The sequence below is a fragment of the Rhipicephalus sanguineus genome, chromosome 1, assembly GCF_013339695.2.
Source record: "Rhipicephalus sanguineus isolate Rsan-2018 chromosome 1, BIME_Rsan_1.4, whole genome shotgun sequence".
In the NCBI taxonomy this organism is placed as follows: Eukaryota; Metazoa; Arthropoda; class Arachnida; order Ixodida; family Ixodidae; genus Rhipicephalus; species Rhipicephalus sanguineus.
Window position 1 is genome coordinate 249,235,023 of NC_051176.1, and position 14,408 is coordinate 249,249,430.

General features: G+C 48.9%; 1 protein-coding gene across 1 annotated transcript in view; it reads right to left on the reverse strand.

The window, feature by feature from the left end:
* Positions 1-14,408, reverse strand: part of LOC119377025 (protein bark beetle) — a 91,212-nt gene that overhangs the window by 31,008 nt on the left and 45,796 nt on the right. The window contains exon 2 of the mRNA XM_037646660.2: positions 1,452-1,648. Coding sequence (XP_037502588.1) covers positions 1,452-1,648 — 197 coding nt within the window. The remainder of the gene's footprint in view (positions 1-1,451; positions 1,649-14,408) is intronic.

Here is a 14,408-nt window from a genome sequence, read left to right on the forward strand (position 1 = left end):
CCAGTGCGTCCATTAAATATATGTTTGGAAATATAGTGACGCGACTTTAAACGCAGAGTTTAGAAAAATGCATACAGTACACGAATGTATATAATGTCACTAATGTGAGTGAATAAATGATAAAAATGCCGCTAGGCTGTCCGCTGCGCTGTGTCACCGAAACTTGGCATCTGAGTGCGGCAGCACAAACACATATTTACGGATTGTTTTACAGCGAATGCGGACCCTGCGCTGGTGTCGGCGTATTTCGCTGAAACAGGTCGAGGGGGAAAACAGGAGCCTCGTGAGTCACGTGATCGACCGCGGAGCGGAGGTGTCACTGAAGAGAGGGGAGTGAATAAAGACATAAGTAAAACAAAATAAGTTTCCTTGGCGAAGGGGGCGTGTTGAAACCCGACCCTTGCGGTCCTAAGTGTCATAACCACTGGGCTATACACCCACGCTTGCACAACATGAATTTAAATGAAGCATATGAATGCGGCAGAGGAAGTGGCCACGTGGGCCACTCGGGGGTCATTCTCGCTCCGACGTTGTCATATTCGTTGAGAGGTCATAGTGCGCCTGAGACGCCGAGCGCTAGCGACGAGACGACGGCGACGACGCTGCCGGTCGTGTCGCCAGTGCCAACACGAGCTTACGAGGAGAGACGCTTATCACGAGCCAGTAGGGGGCATATAAGACACTTAGCAAAAACTTTGGCGAAACTTACGAGGAAAGTGTAATGCCTAGCTAAAGGTGCGATAGCTTCGCTGTCCGACGGTTTTCACGGCGTGTAACTGGCTGGATCCCCCCCCCCCCTCAATCGCCGTTTCGCTTCGTCCAGGTCCTCCGTTGTAGGATACATTCATTCGATTAAGCTCGCAAGGGCGCTCTGCATCTCTGAGCCGCTCAGCGCAGGCTGGATTGCATGCCCTGATTCACAGTAGATAACTATACGCACAATTTGGAAAGCGCACGTTGCGCTTTCATAGATACGGTAACCGGAAAATTTTGAGTAACAGTGAAATTCCGCTTCGCGAGATCTTGTAAATTGAAAGCGAGTATATCGAGGCTACCACATATATTTCCATAGCTTCACTCACTGTTGATGTCATTGATTACAAAAAATTCGAAGTACTTCAACGCCCTCACTTGCAGAACTTTAGCTGTCGGATGGCGCTGGCGCCTGCGATATCATAAGTAATTTTTCTAAACATCAGAAGGTGGCCACAAGGGGCTGCTATTCTGGAGTCTGGACTAAAGTCTGGACACTCAAGCCTCCGCCACATTGTAAAATTCTGCTATGGTGGCATAATGAGCCAATCAGAAGCACTGATCACAGCCGACCAACAAGGTTCACGAAGGAATTTGACGATGTTCAGGATATAGCATCGTGGGATATGCCAAGTCTGAGATACTTGCATGGTCCTTTGCGAGGACCTTAGGACGAGGCGAACGGAGTGAAAGCTCACTTTTTGGATCGGGTACAGACGGACCACCAGTGGGCGCCATGGCGCAGCTGCAGGCGGCCGCGTAGAGGCCCGGGTCCGTCGGTGAGCCGCACCGAGGGCCACTCGACACCCGTGTCGCGGTGCACGACGCTGTGAGGCTCCCGTCGAGGCTCGTTCTCGTTGATCACGGTCATCGTCACCGGCCTATCCGCCGTTCCCTGCGGAGAAAGAAAGAAAAGCTGTCAACTCCCGCTTGCTGCGAAGAAAACCACTGCGGGCCCATCACGACCCTATACGCACACTAGTGGCACTATCGAACCAGTAGCACTACCGCAGTGGCGTAGCCAGGGGGGAACGGTTTGGGAGGTTCCAACATACAAACCCCCTCACCCAGAAAAAACTTACGGCTGCGCCCCTGCTATATACTACATATACATGTCTTCAAATTCAGCATAGCATCACTTTTATAATGCTCGCGCATAGCTGCAGTCGTCGAGGCTGTCTCATTGTAAAAATAATTTTTGAGGAAATGCTTTTTGAGGCCCGTAGCCCGGATGGGGGGCGGGGGGGGGGGGGGGGGCTAGGGGCCCGCCCACCCCTGAAATTTTGGCGAAGTAGGTGTTTTTACCAAAAATAAATAATAAAAATAGGTGATTTTTCTCAAATAGTCAAGGTTTTCAGCAAGTGCCCCCCCCCCCCCCCCCCCCGAAAAAAAAAATTCCTGGCTACGGGCCTCGTCCTTGCCTTCTTGGAGGACGGAAATTCGCCTGGGAGATCGGCTGCCCCGCATCGCCATCATCACACGTACACGACCGGCTTTGGTCTACTACACTTATGGGCCACATGGCCAGAGGCCCGTCGCTTTCAGTTGATCACGTTTCAAAACTCTGCACAGCACAGAAAATTGCGATGTCGTCCACGTAATCCAGAAGGCTGACCTCGCCTGTACTGTGTAAGTAAAGGTGTATGCTCGGCGACTGAAGGTGGCGGGTGACGTTGCTCACTAATATCTTGTTTCACGGTGTGCAACGCACTGCTTTCAGGCCGACGCTCAGGGCAAAAGCCGCAGCGTGAGTCCAGCATGCATCTTAAACTTTTTTTTTTTTTGACGTGCGTCACGCAGCCCTTGCGTAGAAGCATCGCTTTGCAGGCGTTGTCTCGCCCATCGGGGGCGACAGGAAAGTGTTTCATAGCGTATTTGGAAAGCCCCAGCCCACCGGCTGAAGGCACTCTCCATAGTATATATGCCCTGCTCCGTTGCTCTCTCTCCGCCTCTTCATTCGCCTTGCTCGACTTGCACTGTCCTGACCTATATTCAAGCAAGTCAGCTTGCTTCGCCAAAATTCGTACGATCACACTGTATTCAAGCGCACAGAGTTTGGCAAGCAGGTAGAAACAAGAACACACACGGACACTCAAGGCTGTATTACTGGCTGTAATAGGTACGACTTTAGACCGAAAACCGAAGGGATAGTCGAGGTCTGCGCAGTCAGCCGGGGGCCACCAAATTACGCGTACAGAAATACACTGAACGCTGCAGGTTCCGTATGTACGTACGTACTGCTACGTACGCAGTAGTATATTGTGTGTCCCGCCTTTCTCGAGCGCCACTGAAAGAACACGGAAGCCGGACTGCAAGGTCCAGCGGTAGCAGCGATTCCCTGGCAAAATGCCGTCTTTCTTTCTTCTTTCTTTGTTCCCAACACAAAACCCGAGCGCAAATGGCACGGCGCTCGGCGGCTCGAAAATTGGCCGCGGGGCCCAATCGGAGCGAGACAGCATGCAGCATCGGCCCAGTTCGCGCGTCTCGGCACAAAAGGACCCGAGCGTGCAGTCATTTGCGACGACTCAGCAAGTCACGGACTGCGGCCGAAAACCCGACCGGCGGCGGCGTCAAGACGCCCTCGCCGGAGAGAAACGCTCCGAGGAGAAAACTCCCGTTCCGCTTCATCGGAGACGCGCTGCCGAAAACGACTGCCGCCGGACACGCAACGCGAGGCCGGACGCGCGACAGTGCGATGGCCACGCTTTGTCGTCCGCGCAGCGAATTCTTCGAGCCGGTCGCTCGCGCGTTTCGTCTTTTTGAACGCGCCGAGAACACAGCCGCGCGGTGATGACAGCGCGCACCGCCGGAGAAGGCCATTTGGGCCCCTCCGTGCTGTCGTTATTGGCAACGTCACGGTGCATGTACTACGTACTACGCATGGCGAATCGTCCGTCCGTCCCGCTCTGCAACTCCGGCGCCGTCAACCTCTCGAGCACATCCACTCGCATATGTTTGTTTTCCTGACAAGAATACGCGAAACATCCTAAGCATTTAACAGTTGATTCAATGGCGAATAGAAAACATTCCCGAGCGGTGGACGATACGAAAGGAACAGAATCGAGCGAAAGGAATTCTTATAATATATCAGACAAGCACATACATTGCCCATGCGCGGCGTTTGCAGAAACCTCATCCGACTCAGATTATTTCCTTAGCAATTTCCCGACAACCTTTAGCACTGCGTTTGCATATTTCATGAAACTTTTCCTCGCAATGCAGTTTGCTTCGTTGCCATGGGCGTAAGACATGACCTCAGTGAAAAATGCGTCAATATCATTAATAACTTTTTTAGCGAATAAAATCAAGGACTGAAAGGAACGCCGCGGAGGTACCGCTGTGTCGGCGTCGTTCCTTTCAGTAATTTGTTCCTTTGGGCGCTAAGAAGGTTATTATAGATTACCAACATGCCCAAGCATACGCTCTGCCAAAATCCAAGAGTAAATGGCTACAGACTACGCATACATTTGAATGAAGACTTGGAAGCTCCAAACAAGACCAGCGATGCAGCGCTCAGAAATGAAATGCTTAAGGATAGAGTTCTTCTTGCCGTATTTAGTTATTACCGAAGTACAGCGCGAGTCCTCACAAGAAGCCAGTCTGGCTATGTTATCTTCAAAAAATGCTGGACGAGCTAGTTGATTGGATATTAGGCGATGAAGGAAAACAGACCGAGAAGGAAGAAAATAACCGCCCTCTTCCTGTTCCTTCCCGGCCTGTTCCTTAACCACACTTAACGCTAATACGCATCCCTTACGTTGTCTTCACCGCACGCACAGAACACATGAAAAAAAGCACTTCAAACGCTTCTTCCGGCATCTATATAAAGCGCTCGGCTGTTGAGGAAGGCCCATCGCTGGGGTAGGATAGCTATGGAACGGATGAACCCGACCCGCAACCTGGCCTGCTGTCTCGATAAGATCAACAGGTCTGCGACCCTAAGAAAAAAAAAAAAAAACTTCGGACAGATCTGACGCGATCCCTTGTTCGTGTATTGGATACGTACGATATATGCAGCATCATCGGGTACCCGATGATCCTAATTCCAGAGAATTCACGCGATGGCTGGACGCTCTAGTGACAAGGGCAGCCGGTCGGCGGAGAATCGAGGCCCGCGGTCCACGACAGCTGATGCCGGCGCAAACGGTGCGGCGCGTCTATCAAAGCGATTGCGGGCGGCGGCCGCGATCAGCGCGAGGACGGACACCACTCGACCTTCAGAAGGCTCGGCGGCTGCCGGGAACGCCCACGTTGAGCTGCGGGCCGCGTAATGGCCCAGAAGCGACAAGACGAGACAATGGCTCCGTACAGCGGACCCATCGGGCCGTGACAACTTCTTATTATCCAGTCGACTCGTCGTTGGATATGCCGAAGGTGTGTTGTACGCGCTTCATTCGCTTGCAGATGCATGCACACACACGCACAACAATAACAACGATGAGAACGCAGCAGACTGCCACCAAACGGGAGGCTGCTGCTCCAGTTTCTGCGGCACGTGAGCGCTGTTCGGTACCGTTCACCACGGTGCTGTGCGCATGCGGCCTATACGATGAATACTTGGGCGCGTCGCGGGGAGAAGTGCGCTAAAGCCGAGCGACCATTATTAGGCACCGCGCGCGAGAGCGGAGAGGTACGAGTATCCCGATGACGGCAGCGCCGAAAATAGAACAGTAAAGCACGCCCCCCGCCCTTTCACATTTTTCTTTATTCTCGCCATATTTTTCTTCTAAGAGCTCTGAAACACCTTTTGACAGCGCTTACGGATCTTGAGGCAGACCTTGATCAAATGTCCTTCCGATGCCCTTCCTGCCGTCTCTACAACTTGTATTGTCTATCGCGCACGGCACAGGGAGATGCGCGTTTCCCATGCGAAAAACGAAGAAATAAAGAAAGAAAAAAAAGAAAGAAAGAAGCAAGGAAGGAAGTAAGTAAGGAAGGAAGGCCTGTACAATATTACGTAATGAAAAAATTAGTAGGGGCTTGGCTTAAGGCCCTGTTGGCTAAATGTTGAAATTAACGTTATGACGATAACGGAAATGTGTGAAGAGGCGGAGTCGCCACGTGACAACACAGAGACAAAAGGTGCCCGACACATGCAGACAGGACACTTTATAAATTTCGCCACGCTGGCGTTCTGAGCCAATCGGAAAGGCCGTAACAGTCTTATCTATGGACCTATCAAAGCTGACTTGAGGATGGTGAATTCCACAATGCGGTCGAATTTGACACTGTAAATGCGCGCGATCATATATAACCGGGTTCGATAAATGAACCGCTCCATTTCCCTCACGTGATTGGTCAAAACGAAGCTTTTCTTTTTTCCTGACGAAAGCGCGATTCCCGACAATAACAACGGTTCGCTTTCCGAACCGTTACGAGATCACACCGCAGAACAGCGCGGGCTCTCAGAGCGGCGACAACGCCCAAGCTTCGTTGAGTGATCGAGAACGTGCATCCACGACTTCTGTCCATCTCTTTCAATATGAAGAAAAAGGACACCCTAAGGGGTGTGGCAGGCTGAAGAACAGCGCGCGACGACCTCGAAGAAAGACCGGATGTGCCACACGCGCGCGCCGCAAAAGAAAACGAAAAGCTGCAGTAAAGAGATAAGAAAGACTTCGGGGTCCGGCATAAGCGCCAGTCTCAACAGCTTCACGTGCATATATAAGAGCTCTGTTCTCAGTTCTACATAGTCGGCCGGGCCGGCTTTTGTGATCACGATCCTCCTGTATATACGAGGCCACGTCTTCGTCTGCCACGCCGATGTATCATAGTCACAAAGGGGTAACGGTAGCTAACGCGCGCTCGTTTATCTGAAGATAGCGGGAGGGTCGCTACACGCTATATCGCCGCGTATAGCGCTGTGGAATGAATGAACGTCTTCGTTCCGATAAACGCGTCCGTATAAAAATAAAAACGTGTTCATATCGAGCTCACGTTGTAAAGCGGTACGCGCGCCAGTTTCGAAGAATATGTGGCCGAGATACAAATCGGCGGCCGTGCGTGCCTCAACTCGCGCCACAGGAGATCCTATTCCACCCTCCTCGTTGTGCGCCCGAGTAACCGAAGCAAGGCCGCTCATCGTCGGTCACGAACGCTGACTGGCGCTAAAGGAATGCCGTTTGAAAGCCTCGCGGCGCGCTCTATATATATCCGCCTTTAATCGCGGACGTCCAAGCGCGCAGCGCGGATAACGTTACGGAAACAGAGTGACGCCGCAGCGAAGGCCCCACGCGTTGAGTCACAATCAAATCCGCCAGCACTGATCCACCGGCGGCCCAGGTTTCGAGTGCGACCGGCGGATACGTGCACAGTGACAGAGCGGACTCTATATCGTATACATGGGAGCGGCTTCTGTGTCGGCGTGCCTTCGCAGTGACTGTGTGTACGCGCGCTCGTGGTTAACAGTACTTCGGCTCGTAAGTACATGCGCGCAGTGCAGCTTCATTTGAATGCGATGCGAGTCAGATGGCCTTCACTGCGCGTTGGTATACACTGGAAGACTTTTCACGCGATGACGGAATCCCCGGAAGCACACGTTGTTGGGCTAGTCGGTTCATGTTCTTTCAGAAGCCAAGGAAGTGGCTATTTCGCGCAAAGAAAACACAAGGGGAGTCGAAAGTTTGCGCTCCCCTTAGCCCTCCCCTTGTGTTTTCTTTGCCCGAAATAGCCACTTCCGTGGCTTCTGAAATACGGAATCCCCGTGTGTGAACTATAAATGTGATCTTTATCATCACAGCGGGGGAGACCCTCCCCCATACTCTTCTTCCACCCCCCGCCCAACCTTGTTAAAAAATTTACGGTAGCTACGAAATTTTAAAATCTAACTGAAAATTAAAAAAAAAAGAATAGACGTCAGCCACGACTAGCGACACTGATTCCTTTAATCCATAATTTCAGTATTTGCTAGAGCCGGATTCCTCACTACATTTACGAACTCCTCAAGCGCGTGGTATACAGCGAACTCACTACTACTGCAAGAGGCTGTTCCGGACGCATGAATTCGAATTGGTTATTTGTGAAAACGCGACTCTCGAAGTATGCACCCTCCCGTAGCCACATCAGATTCTCGCCACCATCACCATGGCCCCTCGCACCCTTCACTTCCAATGCCCCATAAACTTTATCTTCCTCGTTCGATTCCTGGCCACGGCGGCCGCATTTCGATGGGACCGAAATCATAAGCAACACACGTGTACTTAGATTTAGAAGTTCAGGTGGCCTAAATTAATCCAGAGTTCCCGACTATACGGCGTGCCTCATAATCATATCGGGGCTTTGGCACGTAAAACCCCAGTAATTAATTATTTAATTCACCCCTTCATTTGGCAAGCAACATTTTTTTTTTCAGTTTTACATTATCCGCATGACGGTGGTAGTGACTGTCGAGGAAAAAGACGCTTATTTCTGCAACCCAAATGGGAGCACGGCGCAGCGTCGATTATTATTATTATCCGCATGGTAACGAGCAGGGCCATTGACTGTATCCGCTCCAGTCCACACACCCTCTTCGCACCTAACACAATTATATATACAGAAGCAACCATTCGAGAAAGTGTTCACTTAGCTCATTCTGGGCAAATTCCGAAGTGGGAGAACGACACGACGTTGAAAGTACTTTTTAATACTCAGCTCTGGCCGCAAACACATACCGAGCAAAAAAGCCCTCTACTTCTGACAGCGCATCGTTTTCCGCAGGTGCCCAATTCACAAACTTTTTCGTTCGCAAGAGATCTTTGCCGGTGGCGCCAGTGGGCTTCGCTAATAATATATATGTCCAACATCGAGATTAGATAAGGTTTTCTCTTACAAACTACTTTAGCGTATAAAGGCGCTATGTGAATATGACGGATAATAATAATATTTTCGGGAGTTCTGAGGAAGACATATTGCTTTCTCAGAAAAAGCGGAGGCGCCGTGTCCAGCAAGTATTGAATAATAGCGCAGAAGCTCAACGAAGAGCAATTCCCACTGATGGCATGGTACATGCACACATTTCGTCTGGTTGTGAAGTAGATACTATTGCGAGAGAGAGAGAGAGAGAGAGGGGGGGGGGGGAGGGGAGGGAGAGAGAGAGAGAGAAGACAACGCTGACTAAAGCAATGTAGTAAATTGTGACGTTTCGTCTTCCATACAGCAGCCTCGTTTGTTCACTAATTGAATACCAACATATAACTCTAAACAAGGCCTCCGCGTGCAAGCTGAAACGTCAACCTCTCAAGTCGAAGAAAATAGAGCGAGTAATACAACATTACCAGCGTAAATTTCGTGTACGCCCGCACGCATATATGGAGCCAAAAACTGCAAGCAGCATGCTGCGACGCAAGTTATAGAGTCGGGTCGAAATGAGTATTACGTAAGAAATACCAAAGCAATATATACTTAGCGAGGGCACCCTAAAGGCAACAATACTAAGTAAACAAAGGCAGTACATGTAGTAGTGTCATTTACCGGCGCCATGCTCTCTACCTCTGCGATTCCGCAAATGTTTGCCCAACGAAGCAACCCGAGATGCAGCCGCGTCGGTGAGCGAAGAAAACGCCTTCGGTCGGCGCCGCCTCCCTCGACGAGACGTGTACACGCGGCAGCAACCTGTACGCCCTCACCCATTTGCGACGGACTCGAAAACGCAACGCCCCGCAGGTTGAAGTAAAAAGGCACAAACTGTCGATCGGTGGGGAAGTCAGCGCGGGGGCAGCGAATGCGCCGTTGCTGCTGCCGTCGACGTGGCATGCAGAAACGCAAAGGCCAGCGAAGGCGTTGTCGCGCGGCTCGCTGCGAAATTCTTGGGACGCCGACGCGAACCGCGCGAGCATCCATCTGCGAGGTTTTACCGCAGCCGCACGACGACACTCTCATTACAATGAGTAAATGGTTCGAATGCAGCCCAACATGGCGGCTCGCTTTTCGGATGACTGACGAGTTGCCAAACTATTTGACAGGGAATTCTTTCGGTGGTGAAGTATACCGCCATATGAAGAAAGAAAATACCCTCTGCAATAACGAAATAATTGACATAATACATAACCAGAGCATGCTACGTATGTATCCTGTTTTCAATGCTGTAAGATTGCGTGTATAGTTGGAGTAATCTGATAGCTTTAGGCGTACCGTTTAGGAAAGGGTGTGGGGTGGGGGCAATGCTTACCTTAAGGAACAATCAGTAAACGTTGCTTGCTATCTCGACAGGGCTGAAAACAATTAAGGCATAACAATCTTTCGGCTTTTCTTGGTTAAAGGGAAACAGAGAAATCCTTATAGATTATATGAACAAAGCACATGCCACTTCGATCCGTATAGTGGAAAGCCAAGTATGAAAGTACCATTCACTCTAAAACATGGGACAAACACTGCAGGATGCGAAGCACGATACACCACGTATCTCCACGGACTGCAAATAATATACATGTACAATTTGACCTGTTTACACGCAAGATTCAGTTAACGCCGACCCTTATGTGCTTAATTCACTATTAGTTTCGTTCGTAACTGCGTTCGTAACTGGCCGGTCCCATTTGCTACTAACATGTCCAAGATCGCGAACAGTTCCAGCGTAATAACATTTTTGTGAATGTTCCTAGGTCCCTATCTCAACGATTAAGGCAATCTTTATCTATACTATGGGGACCGCACTCGCAGAAAAAAAAAAAAAAGTAATTAGGTTATGGAATAGTTCGTAAGTGCATAAACGAAGACTTTGGCTATACTAGCAAACAGCACTTATAAAAGAAAAACTTTGTAAATTCAGCCTCGCGGGCGAACCATTGTCGACGCCACAGACTCTTTTCGTCAGAGTAGCACTGGGCGTCGTATTCACACACACAAAAAATAAATAAATAAATAAATAAATAAACAAGCAAACTAAAGATCGCGGTATAATTGCACCTATGAGGACAAATTTCCGTCAATTCTGACAATGGAAAAAAATAGCGAAGGCGATCAGCCTATATACAGGGTGTTCAAAATTAAGCTTTATGGTTTTGTTAAAGTTCAGCACTGGGAGGTACGTGAAAACCACCTTTGCAGATACGTTTTTTATACAGGGAGACATAAAGTGAGACTATAATTATCGCTGTCAGCTGCCCAATTAACTGGTTGAATAATGAACTTTTTAATGAGTGCAGTAAGCGGGCATGTTTGTACTGAAAAGCTGGACGCTGTCGCGTTTCTACACAGTTCCACTTGGAATAATTCTTCTAGCATGTCTGTGCCCCTAGATATCCTGCTGCAAAGTTTAATTGCGGTTTGCGTGATTACGCATGCAAGACGGTGAGTATCGGCGCAAAGTTCCTTCCCGATGTGCCGCAGCAGTCGCGTGCGGCGTTTAATCTGACAACGGGTCGAAGGCATAGGCAAAGATGATAACGGCTACCCTTTTGCTACCGGCAGGCGATAGCAAGCAATGACTGCTCCTCAAGGAACACTGCGCCGATACTCACCGTCTTGCATGCGTAATCATGCAAACCACAATTGAACTCTGCAGCGGGATATCTCAGGGCACAGACATGCTAGAATGATTCTTTCAAGTGGAACTGTGTAGAAACGCGACTGCCTCCAACTTTCCAATAAAAAAAATTCACCGACGATTACGATACTGCCTAATGCCAATTCTGAGCGCAGCTTCGTGTTGGGGCAAGGCCAACTGTGCTTGAAGTTTTGGCTTTCCGCAAGGTATCGACTACGCGATAAATCATAATTTTTTGTGAAGTAGGACAGCACCCACTACGCCATTATTGGTCTTTCTGCGGATAAGCGAGGTACCCGCTACACATCTGTAGGGTATTATGTGCTCTTTAATAATATCTGGGGTTTTAACGTCCCAAAACCACGATTTGATTATGAGAGACGCCGTAGTGGAGGGCTCCGGAAATTTCGACCACCTGGGGTTCTTTAACGTGCACCTAAATCTAGGTACACGGGCCTCAAACATTTTCGCCTCCATCGAAAATGCAGCCGCCGCGGCCGGGATTCGATCCCGCGACCTTCGGGTCAGCAGTCGAGCGCCATAACCACTAGACCACCGTGGCGGGGCTTATGTGCTCTTTGTTGATGCTGCATGCGGCAGATGACGATGCAGAGTTATGGCTAAGCACTTTGCAGTGGGTGGAAAGCACTAAACCACACACTCGTTGCGCAATTAGCGTTGTGTGATGACTGGTTGTTATTTTACTCTTATGTCACGCTATATTACATAGGTAATAACGCGATTCGGTGCCCGACATGACGCCTGTATAGGGTCTCTTTGCAAATGAGCTTCAAGTACCAGCGTGGCGATATGAAAAAGTTATATACTAGTCAGCGTTGCATCAGTGTGTCACTAATGTATTTGTGTGTATCTTGATCTGTACCTTTTGCACCAGGCAATAAAGAAGAAGAAAAAAAAAACAGCGTGGCTCTGTGGTAGCATACTCGACTACCACGAAGAGGGACCGAGTTCAAATCCCATTCGATCCTTTTTTTTTTCTCACTTTATTTTTTCATGTCTATCGGTTACGCCACCGACGGCGACGCCGCTCAACGCAGGAACGGGCGACTGCGCTCTAAAACATATCCCGGCCGCGGCGGCTGCATTTTCGATGGAGGCGAAAATGTTTGAGGCCCGTGTACCTAGATTTAGGTGCACGTTAAAGAACCCCAGGTGGTCGAAATTTCCGGAGCCCTCCACTACGGCGTCTCTCATAATCAATTCGTGGTTTTGGGACGCTAAACACCAGATATTATTATCTAAAACATGCCCGCTTGCTGCACTAATTAAAAAAGTTCATTATTCAATCTTAGTTAATTGGGCGTCTGACAGCGATAATTATTGTCTCACTTCGTGTCCCCCTGGATACATAACTTATCTGCAAAGGTGGTTTTGCACGTTCTTCCCAGTGCTAAATTTCAACTTTGGACACCCGGTATAATATACGAAAGATAACTTGAGAAGCATAAGATTTGTGAATTCGTCCCACTATCTATATAGACAAATAACTCAATCCTGTCCGTTCGGTTTTCATGCTTCAAGAAAAATACCGGCAAAAACACGCACTATAACAAACAATCTAACGGCACGACGAGGATCACACAACGTCACGACAATCTTGGTTTGCTTTCACAGAAGAGCTGACTTTGTGTGCACCGCCGACACTGACTGCTGCGCTGAAATCTGCGCTGCAGGCAGCCAAAAGTGTCCAAGCTCGTGCGTTCTTCGGGTATTAATTGTGGCTATGCCGACAACGCCTTGATCTTGAAATTATCGAAATCCCCATCTTGGGTTAATAGACTTTCTCTCTTTATACACTACTCTTTTTATTCGGAGGACTTGCGGCAAGGCCGTAATGAGGAACTAAAAACAAAAGAAAGTTCGTTGCCTCGATCTATGCCAACTCTCAGCTTCCGTCTAACAGCACTAATGAGCCCCCGACTCCTCGGTATACGCTTAGACACTCCTATACACGACCTCGAGGTGAAGTCCTCCTCCCAGCTCCCTTCACCGCACTTACCTCCTGCAGGGAAGGGGGAAGAACAGCACGGGTAATACGAAGAGAAAATAACGCGCCTGCTATATGGAAGACGCATTCAGCGCTCATGTCGGTTTCCTAGCAAATGAACAGTTTTGCGCAGAAAAACAAAGAATCCGTATACGTGCAGGATCGAGACAACGATACTGCGATTTCGAGCCTGACATTCTAGCCAAAAACCGTCGGTGTTTGTATCGTACACCATATATACCATAGATTTACACAGTGCAAGGAGCGCGCATGGGGCGCTCCCTGAGTGCCGGGAATTCCGGGGCACTAATTGCTGCTGTTGACTGAGTAATATGTGGATGAGTCACTGAAGTCTGGATATTCCTTAGCCGTGGCTATGTCGGCCAGAGAGAGAGAGTGATTTCTTCTACATTTGCCCTTCCATACGCAAGTGCGCAGAGCTTCTGCTTACATACCCCTTCTTTCGCACTTGCCAATCCATACGTGCCAATAAATATTAATAAGGTCTCGTCCTCGTTCGAATGCCCATATGCCCCTGCATTGCGCGGATACTTCTTCTATTATTATTATTATTATTATTATTATTATTATTATTATTATTATTATTATTATTATTATTATTATTATTATTGTTGTTGTTGTTGTTGCTGTTGTTGTTGTTGTTGTTGTTGTTGTTCTTTTCAAGGCCACTAAAAAAACACCATGGAGTCGAATCCATAAAAAATTATTATTCGGAATAATAATTCTGGTCGGAATAATTCTATCTAGTCGCCTTCACTAGTAACACACAAAGCTAATAGGCGGTAACTTCTTGGCAAACAGCCGTATTTCAATAACGCTCGACACTGCGAACCACTGCGCAAGTACTGTGTCGGCCTAGCCCAGATTGAGCGTGAGGACTGGCTAGAATATACTCTAGTCAGTCCTTCCGCTCAATCTGGGCTAGCGTAGGAGCTTTTTTGTACATACGTGTAATGAAGCCGATTTTAGCTCCCTACTCTACATTTTCAACTTCTGCCCGGATAAAACCATAAAGAGCGATATGTTTACAAATTGAAGATTAACACGATAGTGCCACTTTAGTGGACCAATATGCTTCCCGCGTCCTCGGCTCAGAGCAGCTGCACAACCACCACAATTACGACGATCGAGACGACCACATATGATTCGCGCTGCCACCTT